Consider the following 26,456-nt stretch of genomic DNA (forward strand, 5'->3'; position numbering starts at 1 on the left):
AGCAGCTGGTGTCCCTTAAAATGTGATTAAACAAAGGAATGCATTTATTTAAAAACAAAAAACAAACAAAACCTCCTCCTCCTATTATAATTAGTATAATAAATAGTATTACCTAATAGTGCATACCCTTTAATAGTATCTGTTAGCTGTTTCTTTTTCCTAGAAACATCCTAGTCTAATTTCAGAGCCTGTAGATTATTGGTAACATATACACTGACTTTGATTATGGCCCTTTAGGGTCTCACAAAAATGCTGATTTGGCCTGCGCACAATTTGAGTTTGACACCCCTGTTGTATTTGATATCAGGAATCCCTGTATCAGGACCTGTCGGGTATTGTGGCTTCAGTGCATTGTCTCATGCCTAGCTATATATGTTTTCTAGAAGAGTTAAGAAAATGAAGAACTACACTATATGGACAAATGTATATGGACACCTGACCTTCATGCCCATATGTGGTTCTTCCCCAAACTGTTGCCACAATGTTAGAAGCATACAACTGTATAGAATGTATTTACAGTTGCTGTAGCTTTAAGATTTCCCTTCACTGGAACAACGTGGCCCAAACCTGTTCCAGCATAACAGTGCCACTGTGCATAAAGAGAATTCCATAAAGACATGGTTTGCCAAGGTTGATGTGGAAGAACTCGAGTGTCCTGCACAGAGCCCTGACGCACTGAACACCTTTGGGATGAACTAGAATGCCGACTGTGTGCCAGGCCTTTTTTCACCAGACAACAGTGCCGTACCTCACTAATGCTCTGGTGCCTGAATAGGAAATTCCCACAGCTACATTCCAAAGTCAAGTGGAAAGCTTTCTCAGAAGAATGGAGGCTGGTATAGCAGCAAAGGGTTGGGGACCAAAATTTGGAATGGGATGTTCAACAACCACATAGAGGTATGATGGTCAGATGTCCACATAATTTTGGTCATAACTGTGTACCAGCACAAATGTAATGCACATGAGTGAAGAACATTACTCTCTTAATGGTCCATCTTCATTAGGGGTGTAGTGGATGCTAGTACTTATTATTACAGACACTGCACCGTTCAGGGAGAAGTAACTCCCAGTGTTGAAAGAACTTTGGTCCGAAAGTTTCAACTGAGCCCCAAGACAACAACAAAGGAACAAAGGAAGAAGGAGTTGGAGGCCTCAGTTACCAAAGTATGTACGTCCACCACTGGCCTGAAATGTGCGAGGAAGAAGCCCCTGAAGCCCCCACTCCAGCAATAAAAAAGACCAGCATAAAAAAGCCAGACTGAAATAGGTGATCACCAGGATAAAGACCTCACCATTTGGAAGAGTACTCTCTGGTCAGTTGAAACAAAAACTATTTATTGCATAGCCATAATGATCTGTGCAATGTACTGAGGAAAAAAGGTGAGGCTCTATGAATATCACCACCCCAACTGTGAAGCATAGAGCCAGTAGCATCATCCTGATTTTTTTTCTCCTAGAAAAGAGAGTGGTGCACTTCAGAAGATAGATGGTATCATGAGGAAGAAAGATTATCTAGCAATACTGAAGCAACACCTTAAGACTGAAAGCAAGCAAGACATCAGCTAGAAAGTTAAAACATGGTCACAACTAGGATCAGGAAAATGATCCTAAGCATACCTCCAAAGCAACAACAAAATGGTTTAAAGACAACAAAGTGAAAGTACTACAGTGGCCATCACAAAGCCTCTGACCTGAATCCCAGACAATTTTTGGAGTAATCTTGTAAGAAACTTGTTGAAGGCTACCTCAAGTGTTTGATTCAAAGGCAATGCCACCAAAAACTAACACAGTGAATGTAAGCAAGTGACCCAACCAAAATCTGATAATGCTAAAATAAATCTGTCACTTCGCTATTATTTTACCATAACTAACTCAACACAGGAAATGAAGGGCAACATGAAACGAGTGGAGTTGTGAAAATTTTAATTTGAATGTCTTGTATATAAACATTTGGCCTCAACTGTACCAACGTCACCTTGTTCCATGGAGCAACAGGTATGCATTATATGCATTGTCATGGAATGGCAGTTTCCATATACATGTCAAGCGAATGTAATTCAGCCTCTTCTTTAAATGTCCCTGTAATTCATTCTCTTTTATAAAGGTCCTTTATAAAAAGAGCTCATTATCATCATCAAATGACTGCCACTGTGTTTTACTGGAATCATATTTTAACAGCTATTCTCAATCACAAGCTTTAAAACATGTGAAATTAGACTTAACACTAACGTACACACATTGCTTTCTTGGTATATTAGAAATCCTACATGTAGACATGACAGCCAACACAGAGTCATAGACAGTGAAGAATGCATTGCTATCTGGCATGTTCAGGGCTGAACACAACTATAGCCACTATTTCCCATTATGTACAAGAGAGTGTCAAATGAAAACATTCATTTTTTATTTTGCATTGTTTATTGCAAATAACTGTCAAAGTAAAGTGGATCCAGTTTAAGGTGGCAGTAGAAAGGGCTATTGAGAACAATGGACCAGACGTACAATTTGTACTTTTGAAACTACAAATTTAGTCTTGTGTTTCTTTCATTTATGCAGCACTTTTAAGGTTTTCATTTGACTCATGCTAGTAAAAAAGACAAACACACACCATGTTGAGTGAAAAGGACACATGCAATGACTGAGTGAGGTGAATGCTGCATGTCAAATTACAGCCACAGTTAACTAAATCAGAATATTTAATAGTTTCATTTTGTGGAATAGTATTCAAAGTACTAAAAGTATTAAAATCTGATATTAACAATCTGAATTAGGGGGAAAACAATCCCTGACAAATTATAGCTTAAATATCTGAATTATCCTACTGTGGTATTGTTTCAGTACCAGTACTGTGGCAACTAACGAGTCAAAATTTGAATTCTAGACACCACATTTCTGACATCTTCCAGCACTGGTTCCCTGAACCCCAGCCAGAAAAACGAGGCCTCAGCATGTGAACACCCAGCGAGTTTATTAGCCCTCCTCACTGACCAGACCCGTGTTACTGGAATTGTTCCATTATGACCTGTTCGTTTGATGATTACACAGCTCCTGCATGCCCCGGGAGAACTGTCTGTAAACAGGGCATCCTATAGATCCAAGTATCAGAACCTACTAGTGCTGCTCGACACACACATTCTAAAAAACGAACCTGTAATGAACTGCTCGCAAAATTCCAAACCACATACAAGAAATCATTAGATATGCTTAGTAGTCAATGCTGCAGGCTCACAAGATGACAATGAACAAGACAACAGAGCTATAAATATAGCAAAAGTCAGTGAAAGAAATGACTAAACATTAAAAAAAACAAACAAGCAGAAGCACTATGGGCACTTACGTCGTATTTAGCAGAAATGTTGTCATCCATATCAGAGTCATTTGGGTCCAACACATCCTGAAAAGGAGGCAACGTGGACACCTTCCTTCTCTCAGACAGGTCATTATCTCTTAACTTGGAATGCCGGACCTGCGATTTGTCCTTTAGAGCCCTTTTATCTGAGTGGTGAGGCTGGATCAAGCTGGAACTGGACTGGAGCTTCTGCGACGACTCTGAAAAACTTCCTTTCTGTTTTTTGGTAATGTGGGCTTCATCATCCATCGAGGGCCTTCGCTTATTTTGGCCCAAGCTTGAGAAGCTAACCTCAGTTGCCCGGTGTTCCTTTGATATGGCCTTGGGCTCTTTGAAACCCATCTTAGGGATGGGCTGCTCATCACGCAGCGGCTGGTTCTCTTTGGGTTTCTTCAAGGAGTCTTTGGAGACTTTGCCCGAGTCCCTGCTGAAGTCTCTGAAGGCACTTTTGGACTCTTTCGAGTCTTTGGAAGGCTTGTCCTTGTGCTCCTTGGATGGCTTGTGGAGTTTGAGTGAGCTGCTGCTGATGCTGTTGTTGGTGGTGGTGATGGTGAGGGCACTACCGCTTTTGGACCCGTCCTATACACAAAGTACAAAAGACTAAGATTAGAGTGCCACCTGACAGATAAGCAGGCCAGCCAGTTAAAGGAAACCAATTCAATTAAAGTATAAAAATTGCCAGCTGAGAGTGTGTCTCAGGGAATATCTTCTAAAAAAAAAAAAAAAACAAAACAAACACACACACACACACACACACACACACACACACACAGTGAGTAAACGCTTATTCAGCAGAACTCAAAAAACGCCTGTATCCCTCCAAACTGTGAATTTCCATGCTGTCTAATTTTGGAGTATATGGAAAGAAAGTAAGCTACAGGAAGAGGGGAGGTTGAAACCCTCAGTTCTAACCTGGACAGAGAGGCTTTAAGGCACTTCCTCCCCTAATGACTGGGTTGTTCTTTCCCAAGGTCAGGCCTGGTAGCCCCTGTCAATATTTCACCCGTGTAGTAAAGCCATTAGGCAGTCTAGACAGAGGAGGTGTTATGACCTGCCTGAACTACCTCTAAAGCTTTTTATTTTCTCTATCTTTTGTTGACCCTTGGACCTCTGAACACAAAGAGGCTTCTTCATGGCGAGCCAAAGAATACAATTCTACCTGACAAAAAGCATCAAGTGTTCATTTATATAGGTTTTACAAGGCTGAAGCCACATCATATAATGGATACCAAAATAAACAAACAAGCCTTGGGTCTTATTATTTAAGTAAATCAACTGTAACTGTACATTCATCTAAATAGTATTGAAAAACACTAAGATACAAAATACTACCTGCTGCAACCTGAAGTATGGATGCAATTTTTTTTTAACTTTTCCATTTCAAGACAGAAAGAAAAAAAAAAAAATATATATATATATATATATATATAAGATAGATAGATAGATAGATAGATGGAGAAAGAGAGAGAGAGAACAATACAATATGAACCATCTTTTGCCCATTTTGTAAGGAGGCTGATGTAGTTGTGCAGTGACCCTTGAGCTGTCAGTAATCCATCACGTGCGAGGGCCTGTTTAGATTGGGAACCGTTTCCATGTGCGGTAGGGACTCCCGTCTCTGCATGCGTGCAGCGCTTCAAGCTGGATCGCAGTAAGTTATACGACACTGGAGACCAAAAATAAAACCTAACTCAAGAAATATGTAGGTGCCTAGTCCTGCACGATTTACTAGCGTAATGGATAATGTGCTTCACTCAATACATGGAAAAAAGCATTTTAACTTCTAACACTGCTGGAAACTAATAACTGGAGTGGAGCTGTACATAAAAAAGGCCTGAACAGTTTCGTAAATAGTTCTTTCAGACAGATTGGAAAAAAAAAAAAAAGAAGAGAAAAACTGAATGTCTGAGGTCTATAAGTATTTCACAGTTCATTCAAAACCCCTCCTGTAACGAGACACCCTGCTGCTTAGTTTACGTCATCATAATGTAAGCACTTGCCTTTTTCCCAGCCAAGAAATACCTGACTTAAGCCAATGTTTAACGTCTCGCAAAATCTCAGCTAAATGCCCTGAACATACTTGAACTTGCCAAATATGGAAGATTAAGAAGAGCTCTTTGAAGAGCTGGGAATTCTTTAGGTGGCAAAACGTTTTTTTTTTTTGGTGAGTCACAGCTCTTTTGATTTAGTTTGCAAGTTGTGAGGGGCAAAACCTGGATATTTAGACTAACCTTTGCTCCTGAAAAGGACTTGTTCTTTTTGCCATCAGAGAAGTTCAGGGTCAGTGAGCTGCTGGGTAAAGTGGGCAGCTTAAGGTGCTGACCAAACAGAGACGTTGAGCCTTCCTGCATGACCATCACCTGAGTATAACAAGAAACCCAGTCAGATTACAACAATCATGTGAGGAAGTCTTTGATGAATGAAGCTGTGCTGAAAATGGAGAACTGACAAACATGGGTTTGTGTTTTTCTGATTAACTTGTAACATGGTTACATGGAATATGTAGCATTTCGAATGTAATGATTATTAATTATACTGAATTTAAAAAAAAAAAAAAAACCCAAAAAAAACAGAACAGATCCTTACTTTAGAGTCCTCCGAACTTCTTTTGTGAGGATCTCGTTGCTATCAAAATAGAAAGCAAACAATTAGTTAACAAGTGAGTGAGGGAAACCCCCCCCCCAAAAAAACCAACATCATTGACAAAAGACAGTGTACTTTATTTTACGATGTAAGGACAAAATTGTTCCCAGATAAGAAAAAACATCAGGTAAATTGAAGATGACCTTTCAGTCCCTGCCAAGTTAGATTGATATTTGACAGCAAGCGTTTATACTGGAAGTCGTTTAATTAAGAAAGACCCATTAGGATGTCCATCAACAGCATCGATTCATGCTACACCACGTCTATAAACCAACTAGTACCAAGGGAAATGAAGTCGCATCCACAGCCGCAAGCAGCATGATTCCTGGAACAACACTAGAATCAGGAAAAGAAAATCTACAAGCGCATACCTATGTGATCATTTCCTTAGATAATGACATTTTTAAAAGAATGGCTCATGCTTGATGCAATTCTATCATCGGGTTGAGATTTGAAGTATAAAAAAATAAAAATAAATAAATAAAAACGCACAGAAACACACACACACACACACACACACACACACACAGAGTGTGGTGTCCTCTGGCATGGGACCAAAAACAGTCTGTGTGTCCTGTAGTGATGGATGGTTCAGGTTGGAACTGGCCCACTTTAATTCATCCTGCAAAAGTTGCTCATCCTGGCTGATGAGAACTGTAATTCCATTAAGACTAACTCACTGACGGTGGGTTTTATTGTGGAGTCTTGCAGAGGCAAACAGCTTAATGGAACAGCACTACACCCTCACGCTGCTGTGGGTTTGTGCGTGTGCGTGCATGTGTGTGTGTGTGCACGTATGTGCGTGTGTGGCCACAGCTCTCCCTGAAGACACCACCCACATAAACACAGACATACCGTAAAGCTGGGACAGAGCCCCGATTTGGAAACCTTAAAATGATAAATAGCCGTTCTGTGATATCACCCACATCACCCATATATGCTGTAGAGACAAAAACATGATCTAGAGGTCAAATGCGCATTCTATATATGAAATGCAAACTAAAATATTTGAACACCAATAAAAACAGAATGGTAAGTGGGGATTTACTTCCAGCATGTTCAAGGACTCATTTTCCATTAGTCCATTATATTTAGTGATAATATTGATTACTTCAGGGGCATGGTGGCTTAGTAGTTACCATGTTTGCCACACACCTCAGGGGTTGGGGGTTCAAATCCTGCCTCTGCCCTGTGTGCATGGAGTTTGCACGCTCTCCCCGTGCTTCGGGGGTTTCCTCCGGGTACTCCGGTTTCCTCCCCCAGTCCAAAGATATGCTTTGTAGGCTGACTGGACTTTACAAATTGTCCGTAGTGTGTGAATGTTTGTTTGTTTGTTTGTGCCCTGCGATGGGTTGGCACCCCGTCCAGGGTGTCCCCTGCCTTGTGCCCCGAGTTCTCTGGGATAGACTCCCCCACAACCCTGTGTAGGATAAATGGTATGGACAATAGATGGACAGCTTAAATGTTCATTTATACTGTACTGGATCAGGTTGAATAGAAATTTTAACTTTATTGTTTGAGTCTTATTCCTTATCTCAGTTCTATTCATCCCACAAAATTCAGTCGCAGGAACAATGCAAATGAAGCATGTGTACATTACCCCGCCGGCCTTTAGCAGCTTCCTGCGGAACTCCTCTGTCGGGTTGTTGAAGGTGAGTTTCTCACAGCGCAGGTGATTGACAGGGGGATGACCTTCCAAGTGCAGGAACAGATCGTAGTCGAAGCGCACTTTTTTCGGCTCTTCCTGGTGAACAGGAAAGGGTGCGCTCAAATTGATCACGTTCATACGACACAAGAGGATTGCGAACTCTAGGGAAAGGGAATTTTATAAGTACCTTATTTCGGAAGTACACTTCAATAGGCAGGATAAAGCCAGCGTATCCAGACTCTTCCACTTTGTATGGCGGATCCTTGCATACTGTCAGAAAGAAAGAAAAAACATTAATGATCATTTAAGGCTTTTTCATTTGGCCATCATTTCACCTTTTAGTACAAGGTCAACGCACTTATTAGGCTCAGACATCATTATTTCCAGACTGAAAACTGACAAAACTACTTCTATTTGCATCAACTGTTTGTAATAAGATCCAATTGACCTTTAATGCATCTGGAATGCGTATGTGTCTGAAAGATTTAAAAGAGATACAAATTTCAGTCTTTTTTAGGCTCCTGCTGTGTGAGAACAACGAATAAATGGTATACATTTACATCTCTACATTAGCAATTACAGTTTAGCATCTTCTGACAATATCTGTGTGATACTGCAAATGTAAAAGTGCACAGTTGTAACTAATTTTAGCATTGTTTCAAAGCATAAAAAAAACAAGCATAAATCATTTAAACCAAATATTTAAAAATCTAACTTTACAGAAAAGTATTGAAGCAAATTTGGGAAAATATTTTTGGTACTAAAGCTGAACATATTCGACTCTTTAAGGATGATAAAAGCAAGCACACTTTCTCAGTTATTAGTCTGCTTGCTAGGATGATTCAGAGCAAAATTTATACTTTTGGCAAGTTTTGTATTTGGCCTGATCCATTTTGACAGTTCATAAATTTACAAGGTCCAGAAAAACAATAAAACCTTTGCTAAGGGGCATGTGGGAAGGAACAGCGGCTGGAAACATAATCAAAAAGTCTTTTGAAACTCATTGGAAACTTTCTGCAGTTGGGTCGAATCAGGGTTAAATTGAGTTCTCGGTGCAACTGAACTGCACCTGAATGCTGAGTGCAACTGTGGAGTTCAGGTATGCCCAAAAATATTGTACAGAGAGAGCAAATACACCATCCAAATGGCCTGAATAGTGCATATATGAACATACCCTGGTTAAACGGCTAGTAATGCATGATATGATTAAATAGTCATCTTCACTTAAAATCAGACTTTCAAAGCGGAGTTAAACACGGAAATCATCATCAGAACCACAGTCTACGTAGTGCTTTGCCAAAAAACATTTTGTGAACATTTTCTTTTTTCTATGTATAGAAAAAAAGACAATAAATTCAGTTCTGGCACAGCATCTGTGCACTGTATCACAGCGCAGTCAACCCAAAAACCAGAACAAACCAACGTGTATAATTTATTTGCCCTGACATGAGGTTAATAAAGCGAGAACTTCTGCTCTGTCTCACAGTTGTACTGTAACTGTGTAGGGGATTTAATGGAAGGAAACTTAAAACTGTAACTTCATGCTGTTTTTGACCTTCATGGAATCAAATTTATTCAGGTTTAATTTTAAAATGTATTATGGATTTAGTCAGTTGTAAATATTCTGGCAAGTCCTGAGTATGGACTATATTCTTGGATTACATTCTCTCACTTAAGTGGTTTTAGATTTATTCCATTTTTATTAATGGTAAACAAAAACAAGAAGAATGCCACAGTTGCAATCAAAATTATTCAACCCCCACTGTAAATCAAGTTTATTGTCAAAATTTACAGACTTTCAGCTGTTTGTGATGAACAAATCAAACAAAAGCAATTGTAATAGTTCAACACGACGAATGCTTAAAGTGGTTTCCAAAATTCAACTGAAAATGCAACTTATAATGATTTCTCCAGTTTAAAAATTATTCATCTCCTTCATGGCAAGCATCTTTTGCTGTTGACCTGCTGCAAATGAGATGAATAGCTTCTGGCAGCGTTCCTGAGGAATCTTAGCTCATTCCTCATGAGCAATGGCCTCCAGTTCAGTAATATTCTTGTGTTTGCGTGCTGCAGCCACCTTCTTCAAATCCCACCAGAGATTTTCTATGGGGTTTTCTATGGTGACCGTGAAGGCCCTGTAGAATCTTCCAGGACTACTTCTGCAACCAAGCCTTGGTGGAATTTGAGATATGCTTGGAATCATTGTCCTGTTGGAAGGTCCAATGACACCAAAGTTTCAGTTTCCTCACAGATGGCATGATGTTTTCTTCTAGGCTTTCCTGATACTTCAATGAATCCATCTTGCCTTCCACACGCTGGAGGTTTCTAGTGCCAGAGGATGCAAAGCCGCCCCAGAGCATCACCGAGCCACCACCATGCTTGACTGTGGACAGAGTGTTCTTTCTTCATTCTTCTTTCACCAAACATACCGCTGATCCATCGTGCCGAAAAGTTCCAGTTTTGTTTCATCACTCCACAGAACAGAATCCCAAAACTTCTGTGACTTATGACTTTGAACCGACTTTCCTTGTGCTTTTGGGTCAGTAGTGGTGTATGTCTTGAAGTTCTGTCATGGAAACCTTCTGCGTTTAGTACGCGCCTTACTGTGCTCACTGAAACCTCAGTGCCTGTTGCTACCAAGTCTTGCTGCAGGTCTTCTACAGCCACTTGAGGGGTTTTTCACAACCTACCTTATCAGAAATCTGTTTGCAGCCATTGATAGGTTCCTTTTTCTGCTCCGTCTAGGTATTTTACAGGGATTTTTTTGCCCCGAGTCAGTTCGGATATTTCATGTGTTCCAGCTCAAGCACACCTGGTACAACTAATGAAGCACCTGATTGAGGGATTGCATTCAGGGAGTTGAATAATTTTGAAACTGGAGAAATCATAAGTTGCATTTTCAGTTGAATTTGGGGAAATCACTTGAAGCATAGTTGTGTTGAACCGTTTAAATTGCTTTTGTTTCATTTGTTCATTGCAAACAGCTGAAAGTCTGTAAATTTTTACAATAAACCTGATTTACAGTGGGGGTTTAATTTTGATTGCAACTGTCTCATTTACACTCAAACCCTTCATTATACATACAGTCCCCACTGAAACTACTGGAATGGCAAGGTTAATTCTTTTTCTTTTCTTTTTGCTGTACACCAGACATTTGGGTTCAAGATCAAAAGATGAATATGAGAAGAGAGCTTAGAATTTCAGCTATTATTTCCTGTTATTTATATGTAGATGTGTTAAACAACACAGAAGAAAGCACATTTTGTATCAGACAACCCAATTTGTAGCAGAGTAAAAATATTGTGACTGACAGGTGTGTCCTGTTAGACTGATTGTTTAAACAATACATAGCTCTGAGCATCTATTATTTGATTTAGCCTTCAGTTTCACCTGTGAAGACTGCATTTTTTGTTACAAAGGGTAAGTGAACAAGAGCAGAGCGCTGCCTATGGGAGAAAAGCAAGCCATTTTGAGGCTGAGAAAAAAGGGAATGTCCTGAAAAAGAAAGAAACCACTGGTGTACTGAGCTACAGACATCAAATAGGTCAGGCAAGGAAAACAACAACAGCAGCAACAGCAGCTGATGACAAAAACATTGTGAGAGCTGTGAAGAAAAACCCAAAAACAACAGTCAGTACCATCAACAACCACCACAGGGTTGTGTCTTCACCTGGGGTGAAGGTATCACAATACATTAGGGCTGCACGATTATGGCCAAAATGATAATCCTGATTATTTTGATCAATATTGAGATCTCGATTATTTGTCACAATTATTAATTGATTTTAGTGACAACATATTTTTATTGTATTTTCACATTTATTAAGTTCTCTCATACCACGATATAACAAGTAGGTATGAGAAAACTTGAGCTGGTCAATTATGACAGAATTTAGGAACATAGTGTGAGCCATGACAAATTAACTTACCTTCTGATAAACTAAATGTAATATTTTCAGCTAATTTTACAGGCTGTATGCAAAAAACAACCATTAACCTGTTCCACCTTGTAAACAAATACAATAAACCTCAATAATCAGTGTTTGAAGTCTGCTCCTCTTAAATATATTTAAAGCTACACTATTAGACATTTTCCACTGTCATGGTTCTGGGCTGGAGTCAGTTCTCGAACCGCTCTGTGTATATTGTGTATATCTCTGAATAATCTCATATAGGATGTGATTGGGTAGATCATTTACCCGTCAGATGCAAAGCGCTTTAGTTTAATGCTGTTCATTAGGGATGCGCCGATCAGGCCAAAACCGATCCAGATACCAATCTTTTTTTGTTTAAACTTTAAATCAGGAGGTCTGTCAAACAGTTAAATGTAAGCTCTCTGCTCACGGTCACTGTTAATTGAGTTAAAATAATAGCAATGAGAAATACTGCTGGTTAATTGATAAATAAAATATATTATGCTTGTTATTTTTAAATATCTTAAAAACAATAGAGTCCTAATTAAAAGTAGACTAAGACAAACATGATCCATATTAGGAAAAAGGCTAATAGCCTTCTAAGGAAATAGCTTACTAAGTTTAATGTCAAATTGATATTAAATGCTACCCATAGTAATTAAACATTATTTCATTTCTCATTTTATTTAATGACGTTATTATAACCTCTATTTTTTATATTAAATGATTTATTTATAACTAAGCACATTTTCTGTCTTTACATTTTAGTAGTTTTATTGTTGTTTGTTTATCAGTTTTAGATGGGTTCCCCCAGTACAGTGTCCATGCCTGCTGATAATATTTTGGGGGGTATTAAATAAAAACATGGAAACTGGAGGTGACTTTTCGAGTGATATCTGGCAACCGTTAGTTTAAATGAAGTGAATTAGAGTTGGTGAAGGAGAGCTGCAGTGTACTGTATATTTACAGACCAAACAGTTGCTAGTCTTGAAATATGATTGGTGAGGAATTTTATAATAAAGAAGTTTGAATTAAACCCACCTTGTAGCGTTAGCATTATTATTAATTTACTCCACACGAAGCCGCTGTGTCTCCACGAGGAGGTGCAAATTCGGGTCATTTTGCGGGATCAATAAAAGATGGCGGTTGTGAGATCGGGAAGTTGAAGCAGATGATGTACAGAGTTACTTGTCATCATAATGGCTTCTCTGCAGTATTTCCACACTTGTTCGGTTGACTGAGGTGATGAAAAGCAGTGTGAAAGTAACTGTTGCGCGGTGTAGATGTATTTTGGACTTTCTGTAGTTTTTATTCTGATTGTATTATACAACTCCGAACAGGTCACACGCACCAGTGCGAATAATTATTTATTCACAGTCGCACAAAATACTTTTCAGTCACAAATGCGAGTGAAATGGTCCCACTGTAGAGCCCCGAGTTTATCTGCAAAGTTTTTTCCCGTTCGGCGTGATGAGGTTTAATGTCCCCGACAACCTCTGTAGTGCCAATTAGCATCAGCATGATTTCTCCTCGCGCAAAGCACTGGAGCTCGAAGCGAAGCTGGCAGCTACAGCGCTAAAATGCTAACTCCGTTTTGGGTTTTGGCACTACAAAATGACATCATCCCTAGGGTGATAGGCTGTAAGTGTAGGAAGCGCTTGATTTGATCTGCAGCGGAGTTTTAGCGGAGGACGAACTTTAAACGTTAATATTGCAGTCGATCATGTTCATTTAATTGTGGGCAGTCAAAATCGTAATCGCAATCGATATTCGATTAATTGTGCAACCCTACAATACACTTTTCGAAAAAGAGTTCGAGAACATATATATAAAGGCCATACCACAAGATGCAAACCACTCATCGGCAGTAAGAATCGGAAAGCCAGATTGGAATTCGCAAACAAATACATAGATGGACCACAAAAGTTCTGGAACCAAGATTAACCTCTACTAAAGTGATGGGAAGGCCTGGTGATGATCTGCTCATGATCCAAAACATACAAGCTCATCTGTGAAACACAGTAGAGGTAATGTCATGGCTTGGACTTGCATGGATGCTTCTGGAACAGTCTCACTAATCTTTATCGATGATGTAACTCATGATGGTAGCAACAGAATGAATTCATAAGTTTACAGGTACATTTTGCCTGCCAATTTACACAGAAGTGCATCCAAATTAATCAGAAGGGACTTTATCATGCAGCAAGACAATGATCCAAAAACACACTGACAACACTACAAAAGAACTTTCTCATGGGGAAAAGTGGAAGGTTTTAGTCTGTCCAAGTCAATCATCAGACCTTAACCCAATTGAGCAGCATTTCACCTCCTGAAAAGGAGATTTAAGGGAGAAACCCGCGAAACAAACAACAACTCAACATCACAAAGAAGAACCCACCAATTTGGTGATAAGAATGAGCCACAGGCTTGATGCAGTTATTGCAAGCAAGGGATATACAACCAAATATTAAGTGCTATTTACTTTTCATTTACTTTAAATCTTATCTGTTCCCATATTTTTGCTCACCTAAAAATTGGGTGGTCTGTTGCGAAAGGTTCTATGTTTTATGTTATTTAACACATCTAGATGTGAATATCAGCAAATAACAGCTGAAATTCTAAACTCTCTTCTCATATCAATCTTTTGATCTCAAACCCAAATGTCTTTGGTGTACAGCAAAAACAAATGAATTGGCTGTTCCAATAGTTTCAGAGGGGACGGGATTTATATATGTGTATATACAAATATATATCTACATGTACACACACACACTCATACATACACACATACACATTATATATATATACATACACATTATATATATATATATATATATATATTATATATATATATATATACACACATATACACATACATATATACACACATATACACACATACACATTATATATATATATATATATATATATATATATATACACACACACACACACACACACACACACACACACACACATACATACACACATACATACACACACACACACATTATATTATATATTATATATAAAATGCACACATATACACACACAAAAACACAAACACATGTTAGTCCCAATTATGTATTTCAGAAGACAGACCCATGGGACACTTGTTTGTCTTGCTCTTGGTCTCCCACAAGGACTTACAGTGGTAGCAGCAATTAGTCACCATGCTCTGTGTGCACGTGAGTCAAGGACATCTGGAGATAAATTATCTTCAAAAAGAAACTGTCCACCAGAAACTGTTCTGTTCAACAGAAACTTTCTAGTCCACCAAATCTTTTCCCTAATGACAAACAGTACAAAAGAGTGATTTCTTAGTAAGAACACACTTCCTCTAACAAAAGTATAAGTAAATTTCAAGTGTGTAAAAAATCTTATATTATGCTGTATATTAGGGGCTTATGCTATTATTGATATCAAAAATATCATGTGTGACACACATTTTGTGCAACAACTCAAAGCAGAATCAAAACTATTACAGCTCTAGACAGGAACAATCCCAGTCTCAGAACGTAGCAACACGATTCTCAATCAAAACACAAACTAACAAAATGTAATATGTTTAAGGCACTTATAAAACATGCTAACATTTCAATTACAAAATGGAAACAAATTAGGATGGGTAAGTATTTTACTCCTGAAGCCAGTGCTCGGGCGTAAGCCACAGAAATACTTATTCTCAAGTTACACTGCAACCAAGACTCGACCTAAACGAGACACGACTCTCCTGACCAGACAGCTCACGACCCCAATCCTGGGGTCATAGCACCGCAACACCGCACTGCTGCACAAATATTATGGGTTGCAATTAATTGCATGACTGGGTCAGGTTCAATTATAAGCTGCTAAGGGGGCCTATTCACCACACTATGTTTATTTTCTCTGTTAAAGCCACCGGTGTGTACAGGAGATGAGCCATGAAGTGGAATAATATAATTTGCTACCTTTTTTGAATTGATCTTTACTGTTTACGAGAAGAGCTCATAAACCTACATATTACATTTCTTCCTGTTAACTTAATGAAGTGATGGTTAACTTATTTCTGCTGGGAGTTCAAAATCTGCTAATTTTGGAAAAGTTAACTGAGAAAGTACAACAACCAATGTAAAAAATGATTTACAATTACACAGTGATATAGAAAAAGAGTGTACAGTATGCTTTTAATATATAGTAATTCTAGTTTTTCTACCATAAGTTGTTTTAGATTTTTCCTTTATCATCATATTAATTATAAAACCAGCAAAAGAGATGTCTAATAAACATAACATCAGAAGAAACAATATTTTCCATGATATATAAAATGTAAAACATATGAGCTCTAAGAAGGAAATTGACTAGAAGAGATAAACATCTACACTGGAAAATGATCAGATTATCATTGTGGCTGTGGAACTTCTGCTTAAGTTGAAAAGGTCACTTTACATTTGGAAGTGGGAGTCTGGACAAGCAAAGTGTACAATACACTCATTGACCTGGAACAGGAAATTGGCCAGCAACTACACCAAGCCAGAGTGGAGGGTGCTTTGCTTCTTTTTTTCCTTAATGGAAAGAGCCAAAAAGAACCCCTGCCTTCTCCTATGCTCTCTCGAACACACACACACACAGACACACAGAGAGATCGAGCCAGGATGCCAATCACAGCACAATGCCAGTCAGAAAGCATTTGCCCTTGTTTCAAGACTGGGTTGTAATGAGGCAAAGCCGGAAAATCCTGAGACAAAACCACAGGGAGAAAAAAAAAAGAAAAAAAAAAAAAGACCTGATCCAGTTGACATTTAGATCATTGCACAGCTAAACTGTTAAACTACACTATTAGATTCTATCAGCATTTCTGTCCGCAGTGAAGAGTGGTTAATATACACAAAAACCCAACACCGTTTCAGATTACACTTCTTACTACATGGACAGGCTTAGTAACAATCTGGTCTATGGGAAGTGAAATCGACTCTCCATTTAGAGTCCGATTACCATCTTCTAGCTGAAGCAAAGACTCCACACTGAGATATGTGTCAGCAACACACACACACACACACACACACACACACACACACACACACACAGAGTGTAAACAATCCTTCAGTACAGTGGACCACCTGCATTCAGGTCAACTAGAGCTGAAATCTATTACATGGATGCCATAAACCCCTTTTCATACAGAGGTCATAGCATCCTGTGAAAAACAACCAACCACAGAAAATGTACATCTCTCGTTCATCTTCCAACATTTTCCCACATTAGCCAAGAATTCTTACAAGAGAAACTGAATTGGTAATTATGGTGGGTAAATCATATTTATGGACTATATAATGCCCAACTGTGATAAGGAGCTTTCAGTGAGGAAGTTGCCTCGCCCCCCAAGCTAGCAATAATCATGCTAGCAATGGAAGGGATACACATTTTAAGCACTAGCTATTAGTCAGTCCCTGCAGGAGTTCGCAATTTTGTTATCACAGAAATTAAGGGAAAAATCGAGCAAATTCCGCAATATTAGGAGGAGCTTGAATTTTTCAAAATTACCACAGATTTGGGCCAGGACGCAACATCCGAATTCAGCCAAAGCCCTCTTCGATTCACCAGAGTCAAACATGAGTATAGATAAAAAGGTCTCACATATCAACAAACATCAACGCGAAAGAAAGTGCAAATCAATTTCTTGCTATTGCAATTTCGCCAATTCATGTAGTTTTCTGCAAAAAAAAAAAAAAAGTATAGAAAACTCTGCAGCAAAATCAAACATTTATGGCCACAACAATCACAAAAAAACTGTATGGACTGATTAGTATTGTGCCTAGGGTCCTACTTTTTAACTAGTTAGCTGTAAATTTATCTAGATATATACTGAATCCAGTAGGCAAAATTATGCTTCATTGTCATAATATTTGTTATTAACTGTAGTTTCCATTTAAGCATGACTATGTCCTTTAAAGTCCAATAAATTGTTTTTATTCATCTGTGTGGATTCAGTTACTACGTGGCTGCTAGAATACATGTCTGTGGCTCAGTTAATGGTGTGTGTGTGCGCGTTTTGCAAGCTTTGCATATTAATTTGCATATGCATGTGTTGGTTGATCATTAGCAAAAACCATACAGCCTATGCATATTTAAACCACATATTCAACTGTTGGATAGGTTGTTTTTCCAAATTACCCATATAGGTTCAGGGTAACTTCACGTTCATGCATCCCTACCAATTTCCAAGTTAAACCTACACCCGTAGTTTGTGAACTTGGGGAATTGTGTGGTGGAAGTTAGCAAGAACTTAAAAAAGCCTAACTAGCTGAGGTGGCCAGTCTTCAGAAACAAGGTGCTGGTGCATGCCTGGAATATAAAGAAACCTTGAGCTGGGAGGGCCTGAAATAATAAACCATTAGAAAAATCAGAAAAAAAAAAAGAAATCCATAATTGGTCCCAGGCTTGAGCACTATAATGATGTCTGACAAGCATCGGGAAGGATCCCACCTCTTTTCCCAGCCGTAATGGTGACCAGCACTGCCTTTCCGTGGTCTGAGGGGAAAGCCTCGCCTCATTATATGTTCCACATGAAGGCACCAATTCTAATGCACTTTAAATTATTTAGGAGCAATTTTCTGAAGAGAGTTAGGTGTTTGTAGAATATTCTGGATCTTGGAAAATATTCGTCAACACGTACAGAAGCTCTTCTGAACAAAAGAGCCAAGGCTCAGTTTTCAACATAGTAGCTGAAGGCAGTTACAGGGCTACCAGTTAGGACATTAAGGCAACACACTAAAAGAGACGTACAACAGAGTGCAGTAGAGATGACGTATTCTTGTAGGCCGACCCGAAAATTAGCGTCACGCTGGTTCCCTCAACAAAAAGCCAATAGGATTTTTCCATTGGCTTTTACATCATTGTAGAATAAGATCAAAAGTTAATGATTCTTACATGTTTTGTTCATCAAGATAATCTTCACAAATTTTATTAATTTTGAAGCCTAAATACAAAATCGGCAGAAGTAAAAAAGCTAAAGTTAGGATGACTTCAACATCACCACCACTAAGCTTCCGACAACTATTTCAATCTTTATTTAAAAACACTACAATTGGAAAATACTTTAACTTTGATAAATCTCCAAGTTGGAATGTTTGACGTGGAATAATTTGCAAGGGCGCGAGTATAAACACACCGAGGCTGTAGTAGATGAGTTTTCCTGTTAGTCGTGATGCCGTTTAATGTCCGACAACCTCTGTAATCCCATTTAGCCACTTGTTAGCAACCACCTTTTTCCAAGACACGTAAAAGCTTTAAAAAAAAATCATGAGTAGGGTATTACTGATGTCTTTTATGTCCCAGAATAAAACATGAAAATATCTTGAGCTTGTGTTAAACACAGACCTTATTATGTGCAATTGACCCACTGTCTTTTGGACGATGGAACAGGAAGTGCTAAAATGCGAACTCCTTTCCAGATTTTAAGACTCATTCCTGCAGCACTCTACCATCTAGGAACAAGCTCACTTCTAAAGTTTTTAAAAAGGAAAGACAAATCTTCACAATCTAATCCCATGCTGTTACTCAGTCTCAAGGTGAGCTCTTTCTGTTGATGCTGCAACATCAGCCATATCTCATGAAACTTTTATGTGGCTAGTAAACCTGAGACCATGTTCACACTGATATGGATTTAAAAACCTCATGTAACTACATTGTTGCCTTCCATTCTTAATGAAACCTTTTTTGGGACTAAAAATGCGTTCATGTTAATTTTTAAGTGTTGTTGAACAGATGGAATCAAACAAATATATATCAAAAATCACCAGTCTGTTGTTCTGTGACAGTCCTCTGATTCGTCACGTGATCCAGCTCAATCATATCCAAAATACAGGGCTAGTACATGTAACTCCTGTGAGTGCTGATTTGGTCACTCTTTCACAACTGAACAAAGCTATGTAGAATACAGCAGCCCTCCTGCGTGCAAATCATCCTTTGTATTCACTGCAGTACGAGCAACCTCTGTGCTCTCAGTGCTTACACCAACTGCATAAAGAGCCTTTGTTCCACTTAACTTGTCTATCTTTGCTGGCGACCATAACACTAAACTGCCTAAATTTCTTGGTTCAGACAAATATATCATGATACTTGAGTACATTTCTACAATATGACTCACAATATATAAGCCTGCAAAACAGTAGTGTTGGCCAAAAAAAAAAAAAAACCCTGAATTCTATGATAAAAAATATATTTTTTTAGACATTAAATATCAACTCTGAAAAAGAGAAAGGGGGGAATTCCATACAATTTTAACATTTAAATTATTCAATAATGATTCAGAAGAAATTGTTGTTTTAAAAAAACAACAGTGAAAAAATCCACACAGTGGTGATAGCTCAGAAAAGTGTATTGTGACATCAATATTATATAATGATGAATGGTATCACTGCCCAGCCCTAGCAATCACAATTTGTGTATATTCAGCACAGGTGGGTTTTTTAAAAATATATTTTACAAAAAAAAAAAAAAAAAAAAAAAAAAAAAAGACCTGTATTTTTAAATGTACTCCCAGGAGTGTGGCCATGGCTGTGCTTTAGACAACAGCAGTCTGGCAGGTATTCTCCCAAACAGACCAAAAATTCAGATACCCATCTTTGCAAATACTTTTCAGGCCATTATTTTTAGTCAGATAGTCACGCTACACTGGTTAGAGTAAACTACAAAGAACAACTAAAAAACACTGCAGATAAAGCACTGCTCTTTACGCAGTTTGTGTAGATCCCACTGATATGCAAAGCTCTTAAGACGGCTAATCAATTCGCTGGTAAAATGGCTACCTGTCATGTACAACAATTTGTCTGTATGGGAATTTGCTCCATTTGGTAACTATAGGGAGGGGGTGGGGTTTCTATGGCCAGTCCATCCATATAGGGAAACTATGAAGTTGTTTGAGCACGAGTTGCTGAATGTAGCAGAATTAGATTGCCACAATACGCCATTTTACCTAGCTCTACAAGGAACATGCCATCAATCAGGCCACATTCAGCCTTGCTTCCACCACACTGTGGCCTACGGTAGCCAGTTAGTGCCAGTAAGAGAATGAACAAACTGGGACATTGTAATGAAATCAGTTTGAAACACGCTGATCATATGGTTTGTGTGCAAAATGATGCATGTCATTTGCTTTCAGGAGCTGAAAGAGGTTGGCTAGATACACACATGACTTATAAAGTATTTGCACCCAGGTTATTGGGGTGACTTATATGGAATCTTATTAATATATAGTCCCATGCATAAAAAGGTTTGCAGAAGACTGTATTTTGGTGTAAATGGATGGAATGATTTGGTGTAAATGGATGCATGCACACCCACACATACATATATACATATACACACACACATATATACATATACATACATTATATATATATATATATATATATATATATATATATATATATATATATATATATATATATATATATATATATATATATATATATATTATTTATATATATATACACACATAATATATATTTATTATATATATATATACACATACATATACACACACACACACACACACACACACACACACACACACACACACACACAGACCAGGGTTTTCCTTACCATAGAAAGGCTTAGGCGCAGCACCCAAGTGTTTTTGCGGAGCATGTTATTTTGTGAAGTGAATAGACTTTTGACTACAAGTACAATAAGTGTTGCCAACCTTCATTCACAAATATGGTAAGGATAAGGGTCAAAAACTGCACAAAAATTTGAAGTAACTTAAATTTCCTACTAATAATTTCAAACTCCCCCCTTCCAGCACCACCCACTGGAACCCAGACAGCACCTAAGCCCTCTGAAAACCTAGGTAAACCCCTGTGTATACATGGTTATACACATACACATGGTATCACCCTCCTCCTCTGGACAGAAAAATATACAGCTATAGACTCTCTTTGCTGTGTAAATAATTATTCATATTAACTTGGTAAATCCAAGACCAAGGGTTTCAATGAGAATTTAAAACTGCTAACAAAACTTAAATAATAGCTATCCTTCTATATAGAGATCTAGATTTTTTATATATAGGTCACATGTAATTTTGTTAAGTACTTATTTGACTGATTAATTACTTTTTTTAGTAATGAAATTGTATTTACCTATTTTTGTATTTATACCACCACTAATGTGTGGTGTAATATTTAAAGGATATGTTTAGCACTGTTTTATGTTAAGTTTTAGAAGAAAATCAATTAAATTTTCAGTACTGTGATTTTTATGTTTTAATCATTTTGAACACAATATGAGCCCTTACAGATACTTGTACCAATATTTTATGGTGAAATTGCATGACTACTATGGAAGGATTTAAACAAACAAAATAAATACAACTATAATAAAAAAAACAAAAATAAAAAGTTTGCAGGTCTCAAATCTGTTACTCATTGTATAGCCTGCATAAGTGTTCAGTGTGTGAGCAAACTAACTGCAATATAAAATTTTTCTGTGTGGAAGGATTGGATTTTGTGTTATCGCCTATCGGTTGTGATGATGCACAGTCCTGTTTGACTTAGACCTGAATAAAAATGCATATGTTGGTCCTGGAGGGAAGGTTAAGCAGCAATTCTCAAAGGGTACACTCTTGCCATAAAGAGTTGACACCATGGAACGAGGCATATGGGAGCACCAAGTCTGCTCACAGTGGTGTAAACCGACACCTTGTACAGGGGAAACCATGGTAGCTGAAATGAGGCACCTTCTCACCAGGGACACGTTACCTCTGGTCATGAGGGGTGTATACCTCTGTTTTCCAGAGAACACACAGTACCTGAGAACATTATCCACTTTGGTTAATGGCAGTGGTTTAAAATAATAATAATAAAAAAAAAGCCAGCCTACAAATATGTCAGTGCTAGTGTAAATGAGCACCCCGGCTCTCTGAATACTAGAGGGCTCTTTATCCCCCCCCCCTCCCCCCAACAGCTCTCTAGCATTTGTTGCATAGTGCTTCCAACCCCAATATTCAAACCGGATAAGACTTCTGCTTCCCAACTGTGCTTCTTCAAAAGTCAGCCTAGGGCGAGAATGCGGACCTGGAGCGCTGCTGGCTTCTGCACTAGTTTTTGAATCCAGCTCAGCAGCACCGAGGCACTGTGGGTCAAAGGAAACATCCGGGGTTGAAATTTAAACAGAACTCGATGAGGCTCTTCTCAGCACAGCTCTACAAACAGCGCTTAGAGAAAGAGTTCCAACAAGGTGTGTCCTATTAAGACCAAGCTGAGAAACCATTTGTATTCCATAGTAGGGTTGTGGGACTTGGCTGTAAGGCTAACAGCTCATCTGGAGTAGGTAATGAGAAAACAGTCACGTGTCATATCACACCAATATGGACCACCACATCTGGAAAACAAGAAACTACACTGGCTGACAAATTGTCAAGCACAAGGGAAAGTCTTAAAAATTTGTAAGCAATGTGACCAAGCAACATGACCAAGATTGCCTACTTGATTGTTACCCCCCAACCCCCAACATATTTCATCCTTTACTACGCATTTTCTATTTTTTACTTGCTAACACTCCGACACATTTTCACAGCTGGTTGTCTATTGGTCAACTGAAGTCCTTTGATTCTTAGCCACAATCATTCACAAAACAAATGTATACTCATCCAACTGGACACAGCAATCTGGCCCAAACCCTCAGCAGCGGGTGTTGTAACTAGCTACTCATGCAATTACATTACAGAAGCACTATAACCAGAAATAAGATTAGCTTCTATTTTATGTTTAGCTACTACCTTGTCTGTAGATGCATATATACGTGAACATGTATGTTCACAAGGATGTTCACAGCTAGGGCTGGCCGATATGACAAAAATATATCATATCACAATACTTGAGGACATTATTATGATATACGATGCGCATCACAATATATAATTTAGCTAACAAACTGTCTGCAAAACAGTAATAAAATAAAAACGTTTGATGATACTTTTCTTTAATGCCTACAAAGATAAAGAGTAGTGGGTTTTTTTTAGTTACATCAAATGAACAGAATCCATTCAGTACCATTTAATTTGTAATTATTAAAAATGTATATTAAAAAAAAATAAAATACATCACCATACCAACGATATCTCAGAAAGGTGTATTGCGTAATCATTTATCACGATATCGATGTTATATCGATATACTGCCCAACTCCATTCACAGCATTCAGTTAAGTAGCAATTCAAGCAATCCCTGTTATTTTACTGCTCCAAAGAATCAAAACTGTATTTTGGTAGCTAGCTAATGTAATCACTTCGTGTTTTAAATTAGCTTTAATTAGCATCCCATAGGCTAAATGATATATGAATATCTATGGATATAAAACAACAGCCACAGGGCTACAAGTTATACAGCTTGCTGTTCTTAATAATGTTTACTTTACTTAAACTTTACACACTAAAATAAATACAAAAGACAAAAAAAAGAGAAGCAGTATAAGCTAATAAAATAAAAATCTATCCTTGCCTGAACTCCCTTTCCCCCTTTTCTATTAGATTCAAAGCTCAGTAATTGACCATTGACCATTAAGACCTGGGAGGTAGCACAACATGAATTCTTCCTTATTTCCAGATGCCCTATAGGCATCAACTGGGAAAGATTTACAAGAACCAAAGCAGAGCACTCACATCCTTTAATTGGCACCATACTAAAGTGATCATTCCATGGATAAGATTTCATGATGCTTCTCATTAAAATTCCATTAATGCCAGCCTCTGCCTCTGACTGGTTCATATGATTTTCTGTTTTGTACTGTTTTCAGCTTATTGCCCTATGACTAGAGGAGATTGGTTTCTGAAATGATCGATTTTTTTGCCAGCTGCAGTGTTTGTCATCAACTACTCATCAGAGGTGATCTTAAAACCCAGCTCTGCGAGGAACTACAGTCTGCTCTCAAGGTCACTTCTGAAGAGAGTTTCAGGTGCTTAATATTAAAAAGCCCCTGTCCCCCCTTAAATTATTAAAAGTTGGATTGAATCAGATTTGCACAAATTCTATGCAAGGCCACGAAGAATCCTTGCTGAGAGGAAAGGAAGTGAGGAAATGCCACTATTAACCACTTACTAGCCCAGTAATGATATCAACAAACCCAGTTACCTAAAATGGAACAAGCTGGACCACCACTGCTATTTCACAATTCACCAACACAGCACACAGATCAGGTCTGTTCTAAAACACTGAAATTAAAACTAATGCATACAATGCATCATTCATATACCATTGCCACTTCGCTCTTTGAAAAGGACAATATTGGTGCATCTCAAAAAAATCTGAATATCATGGAAAAGTTCATTTATATTAGAATAAAGAATTTATAATACAGAAATGTCGACCTGAGAAGAACTAATCAGCCAATTAACTCAAAACACCTGCAAAGGTTTCCTGAGCCTTTAATCTCTCAGTCTGGTTCAGTACACACAACCACAATCATGGGGAAGATGAAAGTAAATTTTGCATTTCATTTGGAAATCAAGGTCCCAGAGTCTGGAGGAAGAGTTGAGAGGCACAGAATCCAAGCTGCTTGAAGTCCAGTGTAAAGTTTCCACAGTCAGTGATGATTTGGGGTGTCATGTCATCTGCTGGTATTGGTCCACTGTGTTTTCTCAAGTTGAGAGTCAATGCAGTGTCTACCAGGAGATTTTAGAGCACTTCATGCTTCCATCTGCTGACAAGCTTTATGGAGATGCTGATTTCATTTTCCAGCAGGACTCTGCACCTGCCCACAGTGCCAAAACTACTAGTAACTGGTTTGCTGACCGTGGTATTACTGTGCTTGATTGGCCAGCCAACTCGCCTGACCTGAACCCCATGGAGAATCTATAAGAGACATCAGACCCAACAATACAGATGAGTTGAAGGTTGCTATCAAAGCAACCTGGGCTTCCAGAACACCTCAGCAGTGCCACAGGCTGATTGCCTCCATGCCATGCTGCACTGATGCAGTAATTCATGCAAAAGGAGCTCTGACCAAGTATTGAGTGCATAAATTAACATATTTTTCAGAAGGTCGACATTTCTCTATTATAAATTTTCATTCTAATATTTTTGAGATAATGGATTTTTGATTTCAATGAACTGTAATCCATAATCTTCAAGATTAAAACAAAATAAGGCTTGAAATATTTCACTTTATGTGGAATGAATCTAGAATATATGAAAGTTACACTTTTTGAAATAAAGTACGAAAAAATACTCCAAAATACTTTTCCATGAGAAACAAATATGGTGATCAAGGTTTTTTACCTCAGTATATTCCCAACTGGATTAAAACATCTATGCAGGTAAAACAACCTCCCAAATTCAGCTGTCTAGACACACAAAAAACCCCTCCTTAGGTCACATGGTTTTGTATAATTTAATAACAGTAATCCATAACCACATTAAAACGTGCTTTGCCATCCTTAATTAAAGGCAGATACATTTGGATTCATTCATATAAACACAATACTATTGCTGCACAAAATATATTATTTTATATATAAAGCATAATCTTTATATGTGCCTCAATTAAATTTCATTAAAAAAAAAGTTGTCATTTCCACATTTGGGCAACCATTCATAAAAGAAAGTACTCCTTAATTCCTCCTTAACATGGTAAGTCTACAGAAAAAAAAAGGGAGAAAGAACATCTGGAGCTATGAGTGAATTTGAAAATGACTCAAACTTCCTAAACAAATGTTTAATATTGTGTACTGAATATTTTCTACCCAATAACAAAAACATACAATATGTATGACATTATTAAATGAGTCATGTCTGCACACGCTCAAAAGTGTGTCAGGCATGACACACACAGCATGTAGGCCTATAATATCAAGACTGATTCTCACCTACAAGTGGCTTACGAATTGCTCTCAGAAGGAAACAAAAACAAAGAGTAATTATTT

At 38.1% G+C, this 26,456-nt stretch overlaps 1 protein-coding gene across 2 annotated transcripts in view; it reads right to left on the reverse strand.

Moving 5' to 3' along the window:
• mllt3 (MLLT3 super elongation complex subunit) overlaps positions 1–26,456 on the reverse strand; it is a 58,047-nt gene that overhangs the window by 18,630 nt on the left and 12,961 nt on the right. Inside the window, exons 1-6 of one of the 2 annotated variants that reach the window (XM_053628868.1) lie at positions 14,705–20,830; positions 7,828–7,910; positions 7,593–7,736; positions 5,936–5,974; positions 5,581–5,709; positions 3,338–3,928 (exon numbers count right to left, since the gene is read on the reverse strand). In XM_053628868.1, the coding sequence (XP_053484843.1) occupies positions 3,338–3,928; positions 5,581–5,709; positions 5,936–5,974; positions 7,593–7,736; positions 7,828–7,910; positions 14,705–14,729 (1,011 nt within the window). In that variant the 5' untranslated portion in view covers positions 14,730–20,830. Of the gene's footprint in view, positions 1–3,337; positions 3,929–5,580; positions 5,710–5,935; positions 5,975–7,592; positions 7,737–7,827; positions 7,911–14,704; positions 20,831–26,456 lie in introns of those variants that run through there. The other variant, XM_053628867.1, reaches the window with a different exon arrangement.

Source organism: Ictalurus furcatus, chromosome 7 (genome assembly GCF_023375685.1).
Source record: "Ictalurus furcatus strain D&B chromosome 7, Billie_1.0, whole genome shotgun sequence".
Classification (NCBI taxonomy): domain Eukaryota; kingdom Metazoa; phylum Chordata; class Actinopteri; order Siluriformes; family Ictaluridae; genus Ictalurus; species Ictalurus furcatus.